A 23,069-nucleotide genomic window follows, 5' to 3' on the forward strand; every position below is an offset into this window, starting at 1 on the left:
GTTGTTTTTCAAGAGAACGAAATTTCCAAAAGAAAAAAAGAGCAAAACTGGACCAAAGTGATTTATTTTCTACATAAATCGACAAATATGGAAACAATTTTGGTTTTGAAAACAATGCAACATAAAATAGTTTTTCAGACAAAGGTAGACGAGGTTCACAAAGGTAAAGCATGCTGTTTGAAGATGTTTACTTCGTAGTAACTGACAGTCAGTGAGTCTCAGCGGTTTGTTAAATTTGATCTTGTAGACTTGTTTGAATATTACAACCAGCACAGTCTTTCATAATCTGGACACTGCTCTGTAGAATGGTCTTGTTAAAAAAAGAAAACATACAGTATGTATAGAAGACTGTTGGAAAACATTCACAGCACACACATACAATAACTTTATGGAGAAATCTTGGCCCCATGATTATTTTTTCATATTCACCCCATTTGTTCCATCTGTTCTTTGTTATGAATAACAGAAACTGCTCAATGTATAGTTTTAATTTGCATATTACATACCCTATTGTTATAAAACATAACATATGATCTACAGGCATCTATTGGGTTACCCGGGGGAACAAGCAAAGCACGTCTGATGGAGAAATTGATCATGCCACACTTTCACACTCATGTCACATATCTGTGGCGTAAGACCCAGTCACCATGCATTCACATAAATAAACTAAACCAATCAAAACAACTAAATATGAGGGGATCAAGGATGGATGAATTTATCTAAAACATTTTGTTTCCAGAATGTCCCATCAGGGGCCAAGCATTCAGAGGATTGAAAGAAATGAACAGAAATGAATATCCTCAACTCTGAAAATCTTTCATTAGTTTTTTCACTCTTAAAATTTCAACAAGTTAGATCCAGAGGACTTGTGCAACCCTGATTAGGATAAATACTTTTAAAAACTGTTCTTTGTGAAGCAAACGTATAAAAGAAGTAACCGTGAATTTAAAATCAGTGAAAAAGTCCAATATTTTTGAAATATGAGAGTTATGAAGAAAGGCGATGAATCCCTCTAAAACAAGGATTGTCCAATGAAATTTGGATGATTTTGTTTTGCCCTTCTGTTGATTTACACAGTCCCTACATCCCAAGCAAGAAACCGTGAAAGACCTTAAAATTATGAAATTGCCTTTTGATTTGCAGCATGTAAATGGGATTAAAAAGTGAAAGACTGTCGACATAAACAAATCTATCGATGTCTAAATGTGAATTAAATGATTCTAGGATTTATTAAGTAGGCTAACTAGTTAAAACTAGATATTTACACATAAGCTCTTTTTTTCCCTCATTATTTGAAAATATATCAGATTGAAATGTTCCTGTTTTAGGTCGGTTAGGATTACATGAAGCATTTTTATTTGCATTGCAATGGACTGGCAACTTGTCCAGGGTGTAACCCGCCTCCCGGTCCATAAACTGATGGAGATAGGCACAAGCCTCCCCGCGACCCACTATGGAAGAAGCGGTAGAAAATGACTGACTGACATTTTTATGTGCTAAATGAAATTGAGATTTTGGCTGGGTTTTTTCTTCAAATGTAGATGTTTACAGACCTAAACATTGGCAGCCTAACCTTTAAACTGTATGACTTGGGACAGATATTTTTGTTTCCCTTCCACAAGCATTTTCTGGAATTTGGCCCATTCCTGAGTCAGGTTTTTAGGTTGCCTTAACAACACCTTTTCAGCACTGCTCACAAAACTTCTATAGGACTGAGATCAGGGCTTTCTGGTCACTCGAAAGAGTTGACCTTGTCCTCAAGCCCCTTCCTAACTAATTTGGCGATATGATTAGGGCCCCTGTCCATTTAGAAGACCCATTTGTACCCAAGCTTTAACCTATTGGCTAATGTCTCCAGATGATGCGTCAATACATACACATAGATATAACATAATGTTTCCTCATGATGTATTTTTTATGTGCCCCAGTCTCTTCTGTATCAAAACACGCACTCAACATGATGCTGCCAACCCAAGGCTTGCGGGATTCCAAACGTTTTCCTCCAAATCTAATGATAGCTATTAAAGCCAAACATTTTAATTTTAGTTTCATCAGATGACATGTGTCCATAAATTAAGGTTTTTGTCTCAGAGTGCTTTGGAAAACTGTAACATAACCATTTGGGCTGGTTTATGAGTAACAGCTTCTTCCTCTCTGAGTGACCTTTCAGCTGTACTGTAAGTATTTTGCTTTCGCTCTGGGGTTGATTAGCACATTTAACACAAAACCTGTTCTTCCCTGGTACAGAAAATCCATCTTCTTCATGAACGGTATGATGGCCTGACATTCCTATTATGTTTATACTAAAATATAATTGTTTACACATGTAGATGTGGGAACTTCAGACATCTGGAAATTGTACCCAAGGATGAACTGGGCTTATGGAGGTCCATAATTATCCTCCTGATATCTTTTTTGATTTATTTTGATTTTTCCATGAAGTCACACAAGGAAGCAGTTTAAGGCAATGGCCTGTGGATGTGACTGAGGGCATTAAACTAAAATGTTGAGAATTAACCTATCAGAAGCTTACAAGCCATGACATCATTCTCAGGCCTTTCCTAAATTGTTTAAGGTGTAATAAAATCTGACTTTGAACAAACTAATCAGAAGTCTCCCCTGAACATGTCCTAACTGATGTGACAGAACATCATTCAGGACATGTTCGGGTGACAGAACATGCACTGGATGTATCAGTACTGCCAGTGTCATTCAGAGAAATGATGTGAAAATGACAAAGACTACATGTTCCACCTGTTTGGGGCTGAAGAGCAGAGGAGAAGGTGGGAGCAAGAGTCTGGTTCATTTGGCAGTACTGAAGATACTGTGGTGTGTACAGGGGAAGCTGGCCTCACAGCTTCGGGGTGTCGGTGGGAGCCAGCGGAGCTCTGCGTCTTTGGAATCGAGGCGGTAAATTCTCGTCATCATCAGCTCCTGCAATGATGGATATCAGAATTTTCAGACTAATTTGATCTCATGGAAAACTGTCATTTATTCACCCAAAATAATCTGAAATAAAGTAGATTCTTCTCAACTTTACAGTGTTTCAACGTGAAACATAGATCTTTAAATACAGCTTCAGATTAGTTACAGATTAAATTTGTTACCATTTATTCAAACAACTCAAGGTGAAATAGAGCACAGAAAATCTATTTTCTTCTGGATTAAAGCCAATTACCAATAGTTTATGAAGTCATTTATAGAATAATGCAACACAAACAGTTTTGTAACACAAAACTGTGATTCATTAGTTCACAACCTAACCACGCTGCAGGCAGGGAATAAAAACAATCTAAGTAGCTCTCCGAAGAGAAATTAGGAAGATTCCTAAGGAAGCTGCTGCAGAACAAATCCAGTATCTCTTCAAGAAATACTGGATTTGCCCAGTTAAGCGAATGCATCACTTTTCATGCCTTGGAATAATAATGCACCCAGGAATGAAATGATTAAATATAACCTGAACTTTACTTTGCAAAAAAAGCTGCAAATAAAACGAGCATAGTATTTTGTCATGTTACAATCAATGAATTCATGGATTTTCTATGGATTTTATATGACGGACCAAGAAACATACATGACAAACTTCCATGCATTGTTATTCTGTCATTTCACAATTATGCAATACCTTGTACTGGTCTATCCCATAAAACCTCCATAAAATACAATAAGTTATGTGATTGTAATGTGACAATATGTGAAAACATTTAAGGGCTGTGGATACTTTTGCACTGTAACTTTGTGCACTTAACCTGGGGTTTGTGTTTCTGACCATTCTAGGGGTTTCCAGGATGAACAGCTGGGATAGCATTCTGCCATGCATTCTTGCAGAAACATTAGAAAGTACTTGTAAAACGGTCAAATGTCCACTAACCAAGAGGGGCAAGATAATTACGCTACTGTTCTCCATATTGAGACAGGAATGATATGTGCAGCCATGTGCACATTTTGGTTGGCTTGACCATGGTCCAGCTGTCCTGCAACCCAAGCCCGACTCTGACCTCCCCTCCCCCCGCCGCCACCACCCATGAAATGTGATCCTCCACCTGTGATTGGACTAGTACTCCCAGTGCGATGGGAGGGGCGGCATGCCAGAGTTGAAAAGGGAGGGGCAACATGAACAGGCTGAAAGCTGAATGGTGGGTACACTGGATTAGTAGCATGGCACAGGATTTTTTTTATAACATCCCCTGAATTGACAAACTGTAATCCCTCAAAAGAACACAGCTGCTTTCAGCCTGACGTCACAGCTGCTCTGTAACCAGTAGCTGTGTAGAGACCTCTCCAGGTCATCCAGTGTGTGTATATATGCAAAAAGTTTAGAACTGATCACACAACACGTGTTTATAGGTGTAAAAACTGTTTTTACTGACTGATCTGAACCAATTTGACTGTTATTGCACCAAACATGGCTGTGACCTTGTTTATGGCAGCTAGTAATGCAGACCATCTGGTATGGAGGATATTTAAGTCTCAAAGTATGATATCAAAACAGGAAAATAATCCAGATGACCCTACGGCTGAGAAAGCCTGCAGAATATTTTTTATATCTCTGAGCTGCAAGTCATTTCCTAATTTCAGAAATCAGTGCTAACTATACAAATATATCTGCACTGCACTCAACATAGATTTGGGGAAAATGATAACACAGCTTGATCTGTGCAATGCTTATTTCTGCTTTGCGCATTCAGCATATCATAGAAACAGATGATAAATACTGCGTGTAAGGTTATTTGTGGAATTAAATATCATCAAAAATAACCAAAAAAAGAGAAAAACCACCAATGTTGTGGTTATTCTTGTTTTGTATTTTGATGTGTTCATACCCCTTTTACATTTGACACAGTGCTTTCACATGTTTTTTGTTAGGATTTTATGTAATAGAGCAACAGAATGTAGTAAATGTTACTTTGACACCTCAAAAAAAAAAAATCATCCAGAGACGAAAAGCAGCCAGAGTTAAGCAGTATAAATACAGCTGTTCTGTGAAAGCATCAGAAATCTCAACCTATCATCCATAAAAGCATTAGGACGTCCTCTTTGCAGCTTTCCACAAGCCACAGAGGAGAGATAGTAAACATTTGGAAGAAGGTGCTCAGGTCAGATGAGACCAAAATTGAACTCTTAGCTTACATGCAAAATGCTATGTGTAGCACAAACCTAACACTACTGTTCACCCCAAACACAATAATAATAAGCACAGGGCAATACAGGAAGAAAACATGTCGGAGGTTGCAAAAGACTTGAGACTGGGGTGAATGTTGAACTTATAGGACGTCCCCAAAGAGCAGCCAATGCTACGGTGCATGTATTTGTCAGAAAGTCCCAGTCAAAGTCCAGCTTGAAAAAACTGGATTTCATGGAAAGACGTGATGAAACATTGATGTTCACAAAAATTATTTATGCTAGAAGAATGGGCAAAATGTTCAGTCTCAGGTTTGCTAACCTGGTAGAGACATTCCCCAGAAGACTGAAAGGTGCTTCTACAAAATGTTGTCTCAGGAGGACTGAACACTAATGTATGCAGCGTTTTTTAGATTTTAATATGAAAACAAAATTGAAAACCGCGTTTCATTTTCCCTCCACTTCACAATTATGCCCTCCTTTGTGTTGGTCTGTCACATAAAATAAAATAAAAAACACATTGAAGTTTGTCGCTGGAATGTGACAAAATGTGAATAAAGGCAATGCAAATTGTATTTTAAAGAGTTTATCTACATATAATATTGACAAGGTTCTTCCTAAACATTAGATGTTTTTGTGACTAAAAGCTGAAATTAATTTAACAACATTAAGCCATTATTCAGCTACAAAGCCATTGTAAAATAATGCCAGATAAATAAGTATCATTATGCAATATTCGTATGAGGCTGTAATTTTAGGTGTATGCCTTGCTCTTTTTTATCGCTACAAAGCCATGTTAGTAAGAAGTGTGCACTGCAAGTCATCCATGCACCCATGCAACCCAGTCCAGCCAAGTGAGGTACTTACATGTAGCTTTAGTGGTGACTCAGTGTGTTAGCTCCAGCACCCTGCCTCTACCTTAAATAATCTTTCTCACTGCCATAGTCCATTAAGGAGCCCGCAACATCAGCAAAGTCCTCCAGGACCAGGCTAGTGGCATCCTCACCAGATGGCATCTCCGGGTCTGATGTCCAGGGGCACTGATAGGGGCCATGCTCGGTTGGCACATTGCTGTCAGTTGTCCTTGGTCCCTGTTGATCAGGTTTCAGGGACTGAGACGGTCCAGGATTGGACATCTGGTAGGCTGGTTCTAGGTCTTGGCTCTGTTGTTCTTTGGCGATACCACCGTCGCTACCACTGCCACCTTCGCTGCCCTGCGAGGACGGTGCCAGGACATGGTAGAGGCTTGGCAGGCGGATATCCAGCAGCACGCCGCTCTTTATATAGAGCTTGTTGTTGAGGTTGTAGAGCTTTTCCGAAATGTCACAGCCGAGCATAACAGAGAAAAGACGGGCTATGTAACGGTCCTTTGATATCAACATGTAGAGACGGCGGCGACTCCATGAGACGTAGCGGGAGTCCTCTTCTGCCGTCAACGTCACCTACAGAAAATTCAAAGTCAAACTCTTAATTATTTTCGTAAACACATTAAAAGATTTGTCCATTATTGGCAATATTATCTCCCTGATATGAGTGCATGGCTTTCTCTTTGCAAGCCTGGCAGCAACAGTGTAAATGTGGATTCTGCCTTTTGACTGATTTTACTGACATGCTAAAAATAAGTAATTATGAAGAATCCTGTGAATAAATGGCTACAGGGTTGGCTACAACAGTATAAATTTAAGTGACCTGTGTGTTTCGATCTCATACCTGGAACTTTCCCTCTTCGTTTGGTCTGAGAGACTCCCACTCAGGAGAGTCAAGGAACTGGTGGCGGTGAATGTAATGCAGGAACTGACCCTCCAAAGAGACATTGATCCTGCAAGTGAGAGTAAGAGAGGTAAGGTGAAAAATAGAGCAGGGGATTAGGATGATAATGAGAACAGAGGGAGGCGAAGGTCTTTGCAGTCCTAGTCTGTGATACACTGGGCCTTTCAAGTTTCCTGGTGAGCTACAGGCCGAGAACAAATGTTACATTATCCGTTTCTGCCTTCCATTAATTTTGATCCACATTTCTGAGGTCTGATCATGGAAGTTACTGGTTTAGAAAGGAAATCCAGACATCTTTTATTGAGACACTGGCATGAAGAGGTGGTTTAGTCAATTTACCCAGTCCTCGGTCTGCCCTGGGGTGTCCAGGAGACATCTGGATCACATTCTGAACTACCTTCTTCTGATATGGGGGAGCAGAGGGTCTGCTCTAACTAACCCAAATGATAGAGCTCCTCACCTTATTGCCACCAAACAGAGGTGATCAGTACATGTGTTTGCAGCCACATGATTGCAGGACCACCACTGCTTGAAGCAGAGACTCACACCCAACCCAAGTCAGGGGAAGTATTACATCATCTTCTGGTGGAGAACCTTAGCCTCAGATTTCAAAGCTGACTCTCTATGGGGCCTTAATACTCAGTTTCAAACATCTCCAAACTCCACTACACTACACTAAAGGTCATAGCTTTAGGATGCCAGCAGAACCACATCACTTGCCAAAAAGTAAAGAAGGTTGCCAACCAAGACACTCGCCTCTACATGACTAACAACCACAAAAAACAGAATCATGACAACGGGCTGCGTCAAGACATAAAATCTGAATAGTTTAATTGACAGCCTTCTTGATATGCATATAAGATTTTGCAAAAAAAGATCACAATTAAATGTTTGTCATCAAGGCAACATAATTTTTGGTTTTTGACTGATAAAATGTTTTGTCATCTTGTCAGTTGCGTGATCTAGGTAATATACAGTGTAATATTATTATATAATTGGGAGACCATGAGTAGAACAACACTCTATGGTCAGATGAGATTAAACTTTGTGTAAATTAAGAAAAACGCAACATCTGGCACACACAAACACCTACTATGACCTTACTAACTTCCTTTACACAGTAAAGCAAGGAGAAGGCACCATCATTCTGTGTGAATGGTTTTCTAAAGGAGGGGTAATGGTAATGGGGAAAAAAGTTGAGGAGGGCTTCTCTCAGTCTTTTAGTGAGATCATCCTGCTAAAAGGTTGTTCCAAAGGTCCAAGGAGAAGCATTTGATTCTCTTAGAAGGGTCCAGTTAAAGCTCAGACCTCGGTCAGATGAGTCTGATATGTGAATTACAGACTGCTTAAAGAAAGAATAGCAAAGCATTTTTAGGAATTGGCAAAAATTCCAATTGCCAGATCAGCAGCATTTCTGGTATACATTATTAAGATTAGCCCATTTGAATATGTAGATATGTATTTTGATTAAATTATACTTCCCACTAAACATCTATTTTAACTCTAGTTCAAAACTTCATATGAGTCTTAATTCAATTACAGAATGGAAGTTCAGAGATCTTGCTCCAGCTGGCCCACCCAGGGTGGTGCCAGTGATTGGAACCAATTTACTGAGCCCACTTTTTTAATGTGGCCAATTTGTTTTTCCCCAAAAAAGTCAGAAATGTTCCAGCACAAGATTATTGCTAATAGTTTTAAAATGACAACATCTCAATACATGCATTCTAACTTTGCTTGTTTGATATTGGAGCAAAATCAAATATGAGACTGCCTCTTGATAAAGATTAACAGAAAAATACAAAACAGATGCTGGTCACTTGAAAACAGGCACAAGAACAGCTTGAATAACAACTCACCACTTCCGTGAAAGGAATTGTTCTGATATTTGTTTGTTGTTCCAAATTTGTCTCAGACCCTTGATGCTCTCAAGTTCATGGCCAAGATTTAATTCAGGGTGAGGGAAGCAGTCTGCCTCTACTCCTGTTGTAGGTACAAAGATATCACTAAAATCCTGGCAGATTGCACTGGGACCCACACTGATGAGTCATAGACAGAAATAATCTGTTTACAACATTTCTCTGCTGTAGCTTCCAGAGATCTAATGCAGGTCTGCTTTGAGGATGTTTGGATAAAGAGAACACATTTCCTGTGAGAGCCAAAACTGCCAAGAGTCTGCAAGAGTCAGAACTTTGACGTTTATTTTAGCAAGGTTACCGATAATAGCTTAATAACAGACGTAGTTACTTAAGCCTGGAAAAAAGAGAGGAAAGAACCGTTTCTGGCAGGTTGGCCTTAAACGTGCAGGGAAATACTATCTTCTCAAAAAAGGGATAAACAATTTTTTTTTATTCAGATAGCATTTGCAAGAGAAATACAAAATTATTATTTTGCGAGTAAAGAATAGTTCAACGTTTTAGTTTTGAGGAGGGTCTGCTGCAAAACTGAATAAACTTGATTCTAAAAGTAACCATTATCTGCTTCCAGTACTGTGCCAAAGTTTCAAAACTACTTGTAATTCTTTAAGTCCAAGGACGTTTTTGATGTGGGCAGGGAGTGTATAAGCACCAAATAAAACAAATATGTTTTACCTGTCATTTGTGCCTTAAACAAATTTCTATTGCTTTTATCCATGTGCAGTAAATGGGGAGTTGGCATCCCCTTGTGTTCAGTAGAAATCTTTATCCCATCCCAAAATATCCTCTTTAATTGATTGTGCGGCAAAAGGAGGGGCTCATGCAAGCCATCAATCAAAAGTGAACCTCCACTGCCAAGGAGTCCAACTTTTCTGTGATCTTTGCACAGCTGATGACCCACACTTTAAAAGTCAAGGCTTTAAAAAGTAGGCAAAGAAATCCAGCAAAGACTTGATAAATTCCAATGTTTTCCAAGTTATAGCTAATAGGTCTGTGGAAATCCTACTGTTGAAGAAAAAATACTATACGGTCTGTCAAACTGTAATTCAACACAATTCAGCCTGATTTGTTTGTCAGGCACTCCAAAAGACTAGTGTAGGCCTAAACAATCACCTGGACCAAAGAATACATGACAAACAGATGGACAAGAAGCTGAGTACAAGTAGCTGGTGGAGCGCTTTCTAGCATGGTGTGGAAACAATCATCTCTTCTTCAATGTGAATAAAACAAAGGAAATGATTGTAGATTTCAAGAGAAACATTAATAGGTCCAACACTATTTCTATCATGGGAGAAGAGGTGGAGGTGGTGGAAGAGTAGAAATACCTCGGTGTTCACCTGGACAACAGACTGGAGTGGAGATGCAACTGTGAAGCCGTCTGCAGGAAGGGACAGAGCAGACTGTATGTCTTGAAGAAGCTTCAGGCCTTTGTTGTTTGCAGCAAGATGCTGCATATCTTCTATAAGTCTGTTGTGGAAAGTGTGATCTCTTCTGCCATCATCTGCTGGGGAAGCAGCATCAGAGCCAGGGACTTAAAAAAGCTCGATCAGCTAATAAAGAAGGCTGGCTCTGTTCTGGGGACTCCTCTGGAACCTCTAGAGATCGTTGTGCAAGGTGTGAACACAACTTGTGAAAAACTCATTAAGAGAGATTAACTCAAAGAATATGGTTTTCATCAGAATTGCAAGAATTCTTTTCTCTAATGTCATTATTTTGTCTTTAACTTGGCAAATCTTTTCCTTGTGTCATTCTCATAACCCTCATTGGCATGGTTTCCAGCAAAACACATAATACCTTGACTGAAAGGAGTAATCAGTGGGTCTTTTGTTGGTTGGGGTCAGATAACTCCCTTTGAAGCTGGTGCTAATGAAATGGTTACTAGCTTTAATGCTTACCTTAGTAAAATTTCAAATGGTTAGTATTAGTGTTATAAATGGAAATTTCCATTAAAACTGTACTCTTATGTGCTCTAAAATCACTGTGCCCATCAAACAGGCATCTCTGCAGAAGGCAGTAAAGCATTGATATTTCAACCCCCAAACAGCACAAGTGTTCAGTGTAGCTGTGTTTTGGACTTCATAACTAAATAACTTCCAGCAGCCACCAGCTGCCTAGCTGCTAAAGCTAAGCAAGCTCACTTTTAGCCGTGATGTATACAGTCTTCAAAATGATCCGGTTTCTCACTACCATCTTGTCAGGTTTCTGGGATTTACGCCATTGAGGCTGAGTGTCTGCTTGCTTACAATAGGCAGAGCCACCATATTAACTGATGAAAATAGTAACAAAGACTTTCCCCCATACTGGTGGAGGTGATTTTAAGCATAACACAACCTTCTTGTAAAACAAAGCAGCACAAAATAGTTATTGACAATGCTAAAAGATGTTTTTCAAAATGAACAGGACGTTTATAATAAAAGACTGTGAATTAGTGCAGTGCTGGTGCATCATCAGGTAATGAGGGGAATGGATGGTAAAGCCTATTTTAAACAACACTGGATTGTGTTCTTGTAAATGATTTTATTTAGGAAATAATTAACTTTTGTCAGACCAAAACGTCAGCAATAAGCCACAGCTATATGGTTAACAGGTACAAATGGCAGCAACAAAGAAGAATCTATTTCTCAGGGACTGGTCTTACCTGTGATTATAATTCTCTGGGCCACACAGTGCTACAACCCCAATTCCAGTAAAGTTTGGATGTTTTATAATACATAAAAACAAACAGTATAGAATGATTTGCAAATCCTGTTCAACCAATATGCAATTGAATACACTAGAAAGACCAGATATATCATGTTCAAACTGAACAAAATGTTAATGTTTTTTTGGCAAATATTCACTCATTTGGAATTTGATGCTTGCAACATGTTGCAAAAAGCTGGGACAGGGCATGTCAATAAGCGTTCAGGAACCCAAGGACACTAATTGTTGAAGCTTTGTAGGTGGAATACTTTCCCATTCTTATTTGATGTACTTCAGTTGCTCAACAGTCCAGGGTCTCCGTTATATTTTGCGCCTTATAATGAGCCATACATTTTTAATGGGAGACAGGTCTGGACTCCTGATAGGCCAGAATTGTACCCACAATCTTTTACTACGAATCCACGCTGTTTGAACATGTGCAGAATGTGGCTTGGCTTCGTCTTGCTGAAATAAGCAGGGATGTCCCTGAAAAAGATGTTGCTTGGATCGCAGCATATGTTGCTCCAGAACCTGTATGTATCTTTCAGCATTAATGGTGCCTTTACAGATGTGCAAGTTACCCATGCCATGGACACTAACACATCGCCATACCATCACGGTCGCTGGCTTTTGAACATGTGATGAGCTCGGGCCCAGAGAAGCCGGCGGTATTTCTTGGTGTTGTTGATCAATGGCTTTTACTTTGCATTGTAGAGTTTTAACTTGCTCTTGTAGACGTAGCGACAAACTGTGTTAACTGACAATGGTTTTCTGAACTGTTCCTGAGCCCAAGTAGTAATATCCTTTACAGAATGATGTCGGTTTTTAATGCAGTGCCTCCCGAGGGGTCGAAGGTCACTGGAATTCAATACTGGTTTTCAGCTTTGTTGCTTATAGCAGAGATTTCTGAACCTTGATGATATTATGGTCTGTAGATTATGAAATCCCTTAATTCATAGCAACTGTACGTTGATCTTAAACTGTTGGACTGTTGGAGTTGTTAACAAAGTGATAAACTTCATCCCATCCTTGCTTGTGAATGGCTGAGTATTTCTGGGATTCTCCTTTTAACCCTAATCATGACACTCACCTGTTTCCAGTTAACCCTGTGAAATGTTCCAAACAAGTATATTTTGAGCATTCCTCAACTTTCCCAGTCATTTTTTGGAATATGTGGTAAGCATCGAATTCAAAATGAGTGAATATTTGCAAAACAAAAAACAATAACTTTTATCAATTAAATATTCTTGTCTTTGAAGTGTATTCAATTGCATATTGGTTGAACAGGATTTGCAAATCATTCTATTCTCTTTTCATTTACATTTTACACAACATCCCAACAATTGTAACTGGGGGTTGAGGTTTACATCGCTTTACTTTAAAAGCTGCAGCTTTTGAAAGAAATGCAGTCCCTTTTGTTTTAATTTTTGATCTGCCAAATGAGATCCCACAAAATGGCTTAAACCAGAAGGAGCTAGTACAACACGCAAGTGCCAGGATGAGTATTTTTGATTTATTCTCACCAATGTTCCTGTAGGACTGATTGTGCATGAAACATCTGGTAAGACAACAGACGTTGCAGTAAGGTGACTTTCTTTGGAGGCTAATTGTATGTAGCGAGCTGTATTTTTTTAAGTAACTGGTGTAAATTCAGCTAAATTTCTTCTTATTGTCTGTTTTTATAATCACATGTTGAATTGTCCCTGCAAAGGTAGTAGTGTTGCATGCAGCTGCCCCCATACCTCTGTATGCTTGCTCCTTTTACTTGACCACCGAAAGTCCTCGGAGGAAAAACCTCACGTTTAGGTTGGACTACAACTGACCACCAGAGAAGAAATCTCGCCTTCTGAAAAGGATTATTAGCTCTATGCAGATCAGGTATAAATCTAAGTTTCAGAATTAACAGGTGTCATATTTCATATTTGTAAAAACTAATCCACTGACATCCTGAGGTTTCAATCCATGACAGCATTCTCAACCTACAAAAGAAAAAACTGTGCCTTAAAAATAGTCCACTAAAAAGTAGCAGATAAAAAACTATTTAAAAAAAAACCAGCTCAATATTGAAATTGATATTTTTAGCTTTCATAATATTGTAGCCGCATGGTTGCAAGATCACCCTGGTTCTAAAATGTCTGAGCAGCCATGCGTCTATATTTCTCCTGACAACATTGCAGCCCAAGCCCAGTGATGTGCTGCGTTAAGGTACTGACTGGGTTCTGTTTTGAGGTCCATGAGGTTTTACCCAACCACCTTCAACACAACATGAACAACCCTATTACTGTGCTAGTACTGATATGGTTTTTATAACATTTGTTGCTTCTTGATCTGTAGCATTGAAGTTGAGAGTGCAGTTAAATATGCTGGGATATTTAATCGGAGGCCATTTCCTATAGGTCCTCTGCTCAATTTTTGAGAAATGTGGCGGGTGCAGCTACAATTACAATATCCTGTTTAAGGCGTAAAAGATTATGTTTCCTTGTGTTTTTCTCCATTTTTGCTCAGCAAGAGACCAATGTAACAATGCCTCTCCTGAGGTCATGCACACACTTCATGCATAGCATCTTGGTTTATAAGAAGAAGGTGGACAAGATGAGACTTCGAACCGGAAGGAGTCCAACAAGCTTCTATTTGTCATTTGTCAAAAACTTTAGCACAGCAGATGAACTGAAACAAATTTCTGAAAACCTTTTCAATACTAGCCTAAAGCATATAAACAGCATTGTAAAAGTCAGATATAAGACATTTGTTGTATCTACATGAATTTGGGGTTGCTTGCTCACTCAAACACACTCCCCACCTCCCAGACAGCAGAAAGGAGAGCTGATTGATGCATGTCTTGCCCTCCACAGCATACGTATCTCCTGCCTTCAGCTCCACCACCTTGTTTTCAAAAGCCTTGGCGATCTCCTTGAACACCTGGACAGGCACACCCAGTGGCAGGTAGACAGCCTGGTAGAGAAAGGTCAGCTCCTCGCTGCGGATGCCCTCCTGGTGAAGCCGGTAGAGGAGGTGGCAGATCTGTAGGAGGGAGGCCACCAGCAGCAGAAGGTTCCAGGAGAAGACATCTGGGCCGCACATGGTCAGCCACCCCCACAGGGTGAGGCACAGGAAGGCGGGGGACAGGAAGCCGAAGATGAAGAGGGCGCCAAAGGCCCCGCTGCCTCCCATGTAGCCCAGAAACTGGATGGTGTTGCCCAAATGGTAGATAGCCCCCTCTGTGTTGTTGCTCCAGCCATCGCACAGAGGTGGAGAAAACAAGTTGTCCCACAGCGTTGAGTTGTCTGCGCTCATGTTTTAGTTTGTGAAATGCTACAAGGCTTTCGATGCACAAAGTAAAATAAAGGAACAGGGATTGAAATAACTTCTTAGCCACTAAAATCTAGAAATATTTCTTTCCTGTCAAAAGTTACGAGCTACAATGTTTGGCTTCAGGCTGGGTAAAAATAAACAACTGATCCTGAGTAAAAGTGTTTGTTCCCTTGCCGTGCAGTGGAAAATACTTCAATGTGAAGAAGTTCTCACGGCTCTGTTTGCTCCAGAAACACAGCTGGAATGGGACTGCTCTTCTCCTCATCATCAGTCCTTTCCTCTATCTTCTTGGCTTCTCGCCCCGTCTTTCCTTTCCTGCCTGTTCCTCCCGGCCGCCGGTCTACGCTGAACAGCCAACAGCTGGAGAAGAAGGGATAAGGGAGGGGACGCCGATAGAGCCCTAGGATAACCATGTTTGGAATTGAAACCCAAGGAGGAGAGAGAGATAGAACGCAGGCCTGCTACTTAACATAACAGAGAGAGACACGGACAGGAAATATGGGGTGAGAGATGAGCTACATGATAAGAAACACACAGAGAAAAAAAAAGTGTCACACACCTAAAGTTCAGAGTTTCTCCAAACTTCATGAGTCCAGTCCACTCCACCCCCAATACTGTATATTCATGGGTGTGTATTTAGAGGCACAGAAATAAACAGAACATCAGTGGAGGTCAAGTTTCAGGTGTAAACACCCACTAACTCCACCACAGCTCCAGTAAAGTCTCAGCTCACAAGTCTATCACATTCTCTAAACTGCTATAAGTCATGCAATGTCCTGAAATATAATCATTTCTTCTCAAAATAAATATGTGGATTAAACATATTTAGAAGGAAACAGATTGAATGAGAAAGATTATTTGAGACAGTATTATAATGACCAATTCATCCTCTGTACTGGGCTGTATGAGTAACTGAGGAAGGCTAATTTCAGTAATCTTAAAAAATATTTGGAGGAAAATAAAAAGTGACATCAAAAAGAAAATTAAGACTTTCTGGCAATGTGAAAACCTAAAGAGGCTCCTTGTTTTGAATGGTATGAACTTTTTTATGATTAATAATTTCAAAGTCATAAGAACTCAAATGGGAGATGTAACATAGCTGATTCTGACATCTGACCAGTGTATAAATGGGTTATGATAAATATTGTTGTGGATTAGTTTAAAATGTAGGGAACTGCTTTCAAGTAATCAGAGCATTTGTCAATTATTACATAAACTCTTGGAATACATAAAAATTTTTTGACTACATATATTGTGTTGAAATGATTGCACTGTTGCCTAGCAGCAGGAACGTCCTGGTTATGACTCCCGGCCGGGTCCTTCTGCATGGAGGTTGCATGTTGTCATTGTGAATGGTGGGTTCTAGATAAGCTGGTTATTCAGTTGGGCTATGTGCTCAGGTAGCTAGCCTGCAGCGTGCTGCTTGAAGCTGGCCAGGTGTATTTTTAAACCTTAAGAGTGGACGGGTGGTGCTCTTTTAGTTTACAAGCCATAAAAATGGGGTCATCATAAACAGAAATATTTCAAAAAGCCTAAATTTCTGTTTTTGTGAGGAAAAAGTATAATGGCTTTCTTTTAGAAAGCTGACCAGCAGTGTGCAGGAACAGGTTGGGGAGGGAATAGTGCAGTTTTACTGTATGCTCCTTGCAGCCTGAGAAAACCCATCACTCTGTCATCTCATTGAAAGGATTTTAAACCTTAACAGTATGATGGAACATTTTCTAAAAGTTTGAAACAGATAAGTGGCTCATGCATACCCAGACCACATGGCATAAACAAAAAAACTCTTTAATCTACAGATTAAATGTAGAAAAATTTATACTGCAGGTTTGACTGACAAATACATCTATTTAAATAGTACAGACCACACTGATCATAGTAAATACTTTAACTAATACCTTTTCATGTTGAACTACTTTCTGCTAGTCCCCCCCAATCCGTTTGCTATTGCTCCAGTTAATAAATACCTAACAGAACCCATGCTTGAAGAAAATCTGAGCTGTCCCTTTAAGAGTGTGACTGCTGCCAACGGACCTGTTGGGTTACAACGGAGTCATCCTCTTATCTCATTCCCAGAGCAGCTAAACCCTTTAAGAAGTACCCACTGCAAATGTGTTTTAAACTGGTCTTTTTGTTCAAAAGCTTGTTCCTCTTCTGTATAAAAATGGCATATGTAGTTCAGGCTCAGAATTGCCCGTTGTGGGGGTTCATTAGCGACTTGAAGCAATGTTAAAACCCCTCGATATCAAACAAGAGCTCTTTATCAATTCCAATATCGTAATCTCTCCATCTTAAAAATCACTTAACTAGTTTGCAGAAGGAAAAACCTGTCACTACTCCGTTTTCTAGCAGTGTGTGGATGCATGTCCACAATCAGACACTTCAGTGACACAGTGTAAAGAATGCAGATATGCCAAGTATTGACTTTGCTGGGTCAGGAGTTATTTTTAAGCATAAGTGCATACCAGGAGCAGCAACTGTGGCCTTGCCACCCTTCTAAACAAGGCAGGGGAGGGACACGATGGACCCTTTCAGATGAATATATGACTAATAAAGTGACTAAAGGGAATCCTTTTGCATAGGACCTTTATTCATTCCCAGACAGCCTTTAAGATATTCATACAGCAGATTTCACAGAGTTTAAAAAAAAAAAAATATCAACTCATAAATCCATCAATTCAAGTGCTTCAACATCACATTTCCCTTCCAGTGGAGATATAAATAAGAGGTGAAAAAAGAAACGAAGATCCTGGGCCAACTTCCACTCACCAGCACACTGCAGAAGAGACAAGAAAAGAAAAACAATAAGCTTTTTATTTCTCAATCATACTGCAAAACTAACTTTTATGAATCCATTGTTTATTTATTTTACACACTGCAGATGAATACAGAGATCAAAGTAAAGATGTAAATTTCACAGTTTTTCCACATACTTAACACATTCAACATGCCAACGGATTAAATATAAGTCCTAATAGTATTGAATCCTTAGAAAATGTTTTGTTAAGACAGCACCAACCACATAACTGAAACTGCTGAGCCAAAGAGCTTCAGGCTTGTTCCATACAGTACGTGCAGTGTGCAAGATTCCTCCTCAGACTGCATTTCATCTCTGTTTTTAGATACGTTGGTTGACCTGATGCTGCTGTTTGTGCATGAAATCAGTGACAACTAACAACTGAAAGTGACCGTATACGGACTACATCAAAGTTGGTCATTTTCATGGTTCACAGGAAGGGCAGGTGCCAGTTTATACACACCACACTGACTCAGTTCAGCTGGGATTTAGTCTGTCAGAACACATCTGGCAGCAGCAAGTTACAACAGGCAACCTCAACTTCTGCCTTACACTTCGTGTTATCACAATCGTGTCAACAATGGGAGAGCAAGTTAAAGGGATAGGTTGGGTTGTTTGGACTGAGGTTCAATATGTAACAGTTTCCTTACTGACAGAAGAAAGATGCCATAAGTCTGCGGAAAAGTGAAGAAAGCCCCTGAGTAGTAGAAGGATGACAGAGTCAGATGGATCCACCATTTTAGCTGATTTGAGCTATTTGCAACAAATCTAAGTGAAAATGTTCGTTACCTATAATACTGCAAGTAGATTAGGGAATATTAGGCATCTACAATCTCACAAAAGACAGTTACATTTGCAGCTATTTCCTCAGCTGAAAAATCTTCATATTACTATGCTAAAACTACATTGGTTGAAGCTGCTGCTTGTTTCAATCCACCTGATTGGCTAAGACATGCCAGTCCTCTTTAGGTCCACCAAGAGGGGTGTATAATTTGGGTTTTGTAACAGGATCAAAGATGGCATGCTCTCATACATTGTCAGGTCTCATGACTGTATTGAAATTGTCCCAGCAAACTGGCAACCAGCTGATCAGACAGGCTGGTACAGCTGGCAGCCTCTCCCTTTGTCACTATTGTAACAAAATAAACAAGGACAGAAAACAGCGATTCTTCTATTATAGCATTGTATCCAACAGATATTCAGTGTTTGAGTTTTGAGTAACTAGAATCAGCTAAAACGAAGGGTCCCTCTGACTCCCAGTTTACAACTGCTCAATGAAGACATCTTTACTTTCATCAAAAGTCACTTTGAGAACATCTTTCTGCTATAGGTAATAGAACTTTTACATAAAAACATTGCAAAACCTCACTTGCAGAAACAAATCCTGACCATCCCTTTAAGCTTCTTTTCAGTTTTTTCTTGAAAGTAGTGTCATAAAGTAATGCTTTGAGGAATTTCTGCAACATTAAATGTTAATATTGTAAAAGTAAAGCTACCACTTAGTTCAGTTTTATTTACAGCAGGATTCGTACACTTTTCCCTCAGTAAAATTCAAGCACTTTTCAATTATTTCCAAGGTAGATTTCCAAACTTTTCCAGCACCAAACGTCAGAGCAGTATTTATCTCTGTGCGCCTTTTTTTCATTGTGCTTTATAACCACGGCAACCACAGCGTTCCCTATGTGAAGGGAGACTACCAATCTAAAATATTGTGCAACTGATTAAAAATCTGCAATATGAAATGGACACATAGGCAGAAGGAGCCCAAAAGGCATCAGACAGCACGCATGACGCAACACTGCCAAGCCATTGTTACTTTTTGCATTATTAAACCATTAGCTAATCACCTTTATTAGCATTTTCACTAAAATGTTTTGTTGTTGCACATTTTTAAGTACTCTACACGACAAAAACTCTAGCACGATCCATCCATCAAGCAATCAATTTGAAATTTACCTGCAAAGTTGAAAGCTATCTTGAATTTGTTCCCTCCTACTACTATGGCTTAGAGTGCTGACTCTCCCATCATTAAAAGCTGCAGGTTCTTCTTGCATGTGTTGCAGGAAGCTACTTGAGGATTTGGTCCTCGTTTTTGCATCTAGCATTTTCAAGCCAGCAGTCATTAAAAACGGCTACCACCTGCTGTTTTCTCCCGCTCACCGTTATGTGCTCAAACTAGGTCTGCTTCATAGCTATGCCAGAGGACGCCGCCGGTCCAGTGGCCGATCTTTTCATCAGATGATGTCTACTGCTCGCACACCGGTATTACGAAAAGGAGCAAACCCACTCTGAGCTGCAGCCAGGCTTTCTGAGATCTCATTAAAGGCAAAATCATCACTCTCTAAAATATTAAATTGAGGTTTTTAAACAAGCTGTTAAAGTGCTCTTTATACAAAACTGTGCAGTTAGAATATCAAGGACTTTCAAAGACTTTAAAGAGAAATCAAGCACTTTCCCAACCTTGATAACACCTGGTTGAAATTTGAGCATTTTCAAGGATTTCAACCACCTGTACGAGCCCTGCTACAGTGTTTCCCTGTTATATTGGAGAGACACCCAACCTTGTCAATGACCCCCCTCCGTCCACTTGGCAGTCAAGTTAATAATTATATCAAATTTAATTTCTAACACCTCAGAGTTGAGAGGATAGCAGCACTCTCTCTCCTGCATGTATCACACATAACTCTCCTACTACATATCAAACTTTAGATAAAAGCCCAAGTGCTTCAGGCCCCACCTCTTACAAGCAGGCATAGCAAAAAGCAACATCACCGGGTGAGAGGGTTTGACCCAGCTTGGCTGTCAGAGGGGAAATACTCCCCCTGGCTGTACAAAACTGATCTTGGCAAGTATGTAACTACGTATACAACAGATAAAGATAATGAGAACTAGAGAAACAGATAAACTGATTAAGAAAACAAAGCTGCACAGTTTATAAATAACTGATACAATGCTTGAATCTTTGGTATGTGTTCTTTTTAATAACTGTGAAATTATCTGTATTGATGAAGGAATCAACTGTTATACTGCTGTAATAAAATGAAACATTAAAAAAGCACGTCTCCTTCGGTGTTTGTGTTGGTTAGTAACTAACTGACTTTTGGGAGCCTGACGTGAACCAAAAACAAATGCTGATGATGACTTACAACTTGGATATAGGAGTGATATCAAACCCAAACTAAAAGTCTACATACAAGGCAGTAGAAACTGAATGCATAATTAAATTGTATCATTCAACCAATCATGCAGTATTAAGGGATCAGGAAGGTCTTAATCACTTAACACAAATTAAAAAAAAAGACATGTTGTGCAGCTGCATGGAAGTACATGAGAACCACAGATCCAGAGGTTGCATATGCTGTTGCAGGAAAAAAAAATACTTACCACATAAACAAAGCACAAAACACAGAGTTAAATCTTGAATCCAAGTGACCTCATGCATTCTTTATGCGCCTCAATTAGGTCTCTGCAGTTCTCCTCTCCCTTTTCAATGATGCTGGTGGAAACAAACATGATGTAAGAAATGTTTACCCAGAACAAAAAGAGAAAAATCCCCGTCTTACTGCGCTTGTACTTACCAAGCATCTCTGACTTTTTTTGTCTCTGGACAAGCACAGCACGGTTTCAGAGGCTTCTTCTGCTCTGCGCCATCAGTCACAGCAGGAGCCTCAACACTGGCAGCTGACAAGGATGACATCTTGGAGCTAAAATAAAGAAATAAGGACAAAGGTTCCTTCAGCCAGGGTTCCTAGATATTCCAAATTTTTCCAGACCCATTATTTCCAAGTCGATTTTATGACATTCAAGGTTACTGAGGATCAAACATTTACCTAGTTGGGGTTTATTAAATCCTGTTCACATATCTAGTGAAAAAACCTAACCTAACAAGGGTCTAGAGCCCAAAAAGACAGTGAAAAGGTCCATTTAGATTTTTGAATGAGTCAATAAGTGTCTGGTCAATAAGTTGGAAAAAAAATAAGTCTTCATCTGAGCACAAACCTTCCTGAAACTTTGACTTATCTTTTAGACAGGAATAAGGAATAAAGTCTGGAAAATAAAACATTTTTCCTTGCCCGGCTTGACTTCAAAAATACATACAGGCACAGTTTACAGCACTTTCTATGTAAAAAGAAATAATGAAAGACAAATAAGAACATAGTGGAATAAACCAAATAAGTACTACTGCTTTATTATCAGTTCATTAGCTAATTAAGCTGACACATTTAAACACATCTGTTTAGCAAATTATAGCCTGACCAAGATCAGAATTTACATCAAAAACTTATAAATAATAACATTGTACATAAATATTTTACTTTCATAATTTATCGTTTTGTTAATAGAAGCAGAATATAATTTTGTATCATGGCTAAATGGTTTTAATGGCTTAAATATTTTTGTACAGTAATTATTGTGATCTTTCAGCTAAATAAAATGAACTGACCAGTAAAAAGAACAGTCAATGATCATTTGCTGAACACTTCCTGCCAAAATCTACAAAGAAATGTTTATGTTTCTTTTAATGCCTTCAGTAACTATCTGCTAAAATGAACCTAGAAAAAATAATACCAAACCTCTGCTCGACCTAAATCCCATCAGATTATTAATCCAAACAGTATACTTTAAATATTTGTGTTTTCCTCACACGCTGTGACATGTGCTGATGAAACGGAGGAAGCGAACAGGAGCCAAAAAGCAGCATAGGAAGTTTGGTTTTTTTGTTTGTTTGTTTTTTAAACAAATAAGGCAAAAATGTACAGAATGTCCGGTTTTGATTAAAAAAACATGCCTTTCTTCACAGCCTCCTCGTGTTGTAATTCACCGCCGTTTGGTAACTTTCCAGCTCCGTTACAAAACGATTACATAAAGTTAGCTAACATTAGCTAACATACAATGCTGACAAACGTAAGCAATAATGCAGGTTGGACCATGCAAACAGACGCCACAGTTTAATTAGAGCTTCTTGGACTGTGACATTTAAAAGGCCCAATGATTAAAAACAAACCTCACCTGTATTAAGTAACAGAGCCCAGCACTCACGCTAGTGGAAACTTCACCTTCAAACTCTTACTACTATGCGGGGAGAAAGGTCACGTGCTTGCTTTTCCTCTCTCACGTGACTACAAGTGTCAACTGGGAATTCTGGGAAATGTAGTTAATTAAAGCAAAGAGTGGGAACGCCTGAACAAAAACCTAAATCATTTCATGTTAGCATAACAGCTTAATTTATCAGAATCACTACAGCTAGAATTAAACAAGCTAGCAAACCGAGCGTGGTCAATATGTTGCAGTATTAGCTTCTTTTATTTATTGCAAGCGACGTTGGCTGACAAAGGAAAGGATGCGCACCGTTGCTCACCCGGAGTAGCAATCAGGTACCGGTGGCTTGTGCACATATTTTAGACGGCGCATCAGCGGGGTACACGTTATACGTTTACGCTGTCAGTGATAGTGACGTAATGAATTCAGAT

The 23,069-nt window shown here is 39.3% G+C and overlaps 2 protein-coding genes across 3 annotated transcripts; both read right to left on the reverse strand.

Annotated features, from left to right (window-relative positions):
- Positions 1-48: 48 nt before the first annotated feature.
- On the reverse strand, positions 49-15,147 carry popdc2 (popeye domain containing 2). 2 transcript variants are annotated; one of them, XM_047371537.1, is made up of 4 exons: positions 14,290-15,147; positions 6,835-6,943; positions 6,131-6,566; positions 49-2,937 (listed from the first exon to the last, which is right to left on the reverse strand). In XM_047371537.1, exons 1-4 carry the CDS (start codon positions 14,781-14,783, stop codon positions 2,855-2,857), a joined length of 1,122 nt encoding a protein of 373 aa, XP_047227493.1. In that variant the 5' UTR covers positions 14,784-15,147; the 3' UTR covers positions 49-2,854. The 2 variants fall into 2 exon arrangements, with proteins under 2 accessions (XP_047227493.1, XP_047227492.1); XM_047371536.1 differs by having other exon boundaries at positions 5,992-6,566.
- A 2,223-nt stretch (positions 15,148-17,370) lies between these two features.
- Positions 17,371-22,762, reverse strand: LOC124871535 (cytochrome c oxidase copper chaperone). The gene is made up of 4 exons (XM_047370910.1): positions 22,609-22,762; positions 21,177-21,302; positions 20,983-21,094; positions 17,371-17,577 (listed from the first exon to the last, which is right to left on the reverse strand). The coding sequence occupies exons 2-3, from the start codon at positions 21,293-21,295 to the stop codon at positions 21,010-21,012; spliced, it is 204 nt and encodes a 67-aa protein (XP_047226866.1). The 5' UTR covers positions 21,296-21,302; positions 22,609-22,762; the 3' UTR covers positions 17,371-17,577; positions 20,983-21,009.
- Positions 22,763-23,069: the final 307 nt, after the last annotated feature.

Source organism: Girardinichthys multiradiatus, chromosome 7, assembly GCF_021462225.1.
Source record: "Girardinichthys multiradiatus isolate DD_20200921_A chromosome 7, DD_fGirMul_XY1, whole genome shotgun sequence".
In the NCBI taxonomy this organism is placed as follows: Eukaryota; Metazoa; Chordata; class Actinopteri; order Cyprinodontiformes; family Goodeidae; genus Girardinichthys; species Girardinichthys multiradiatus.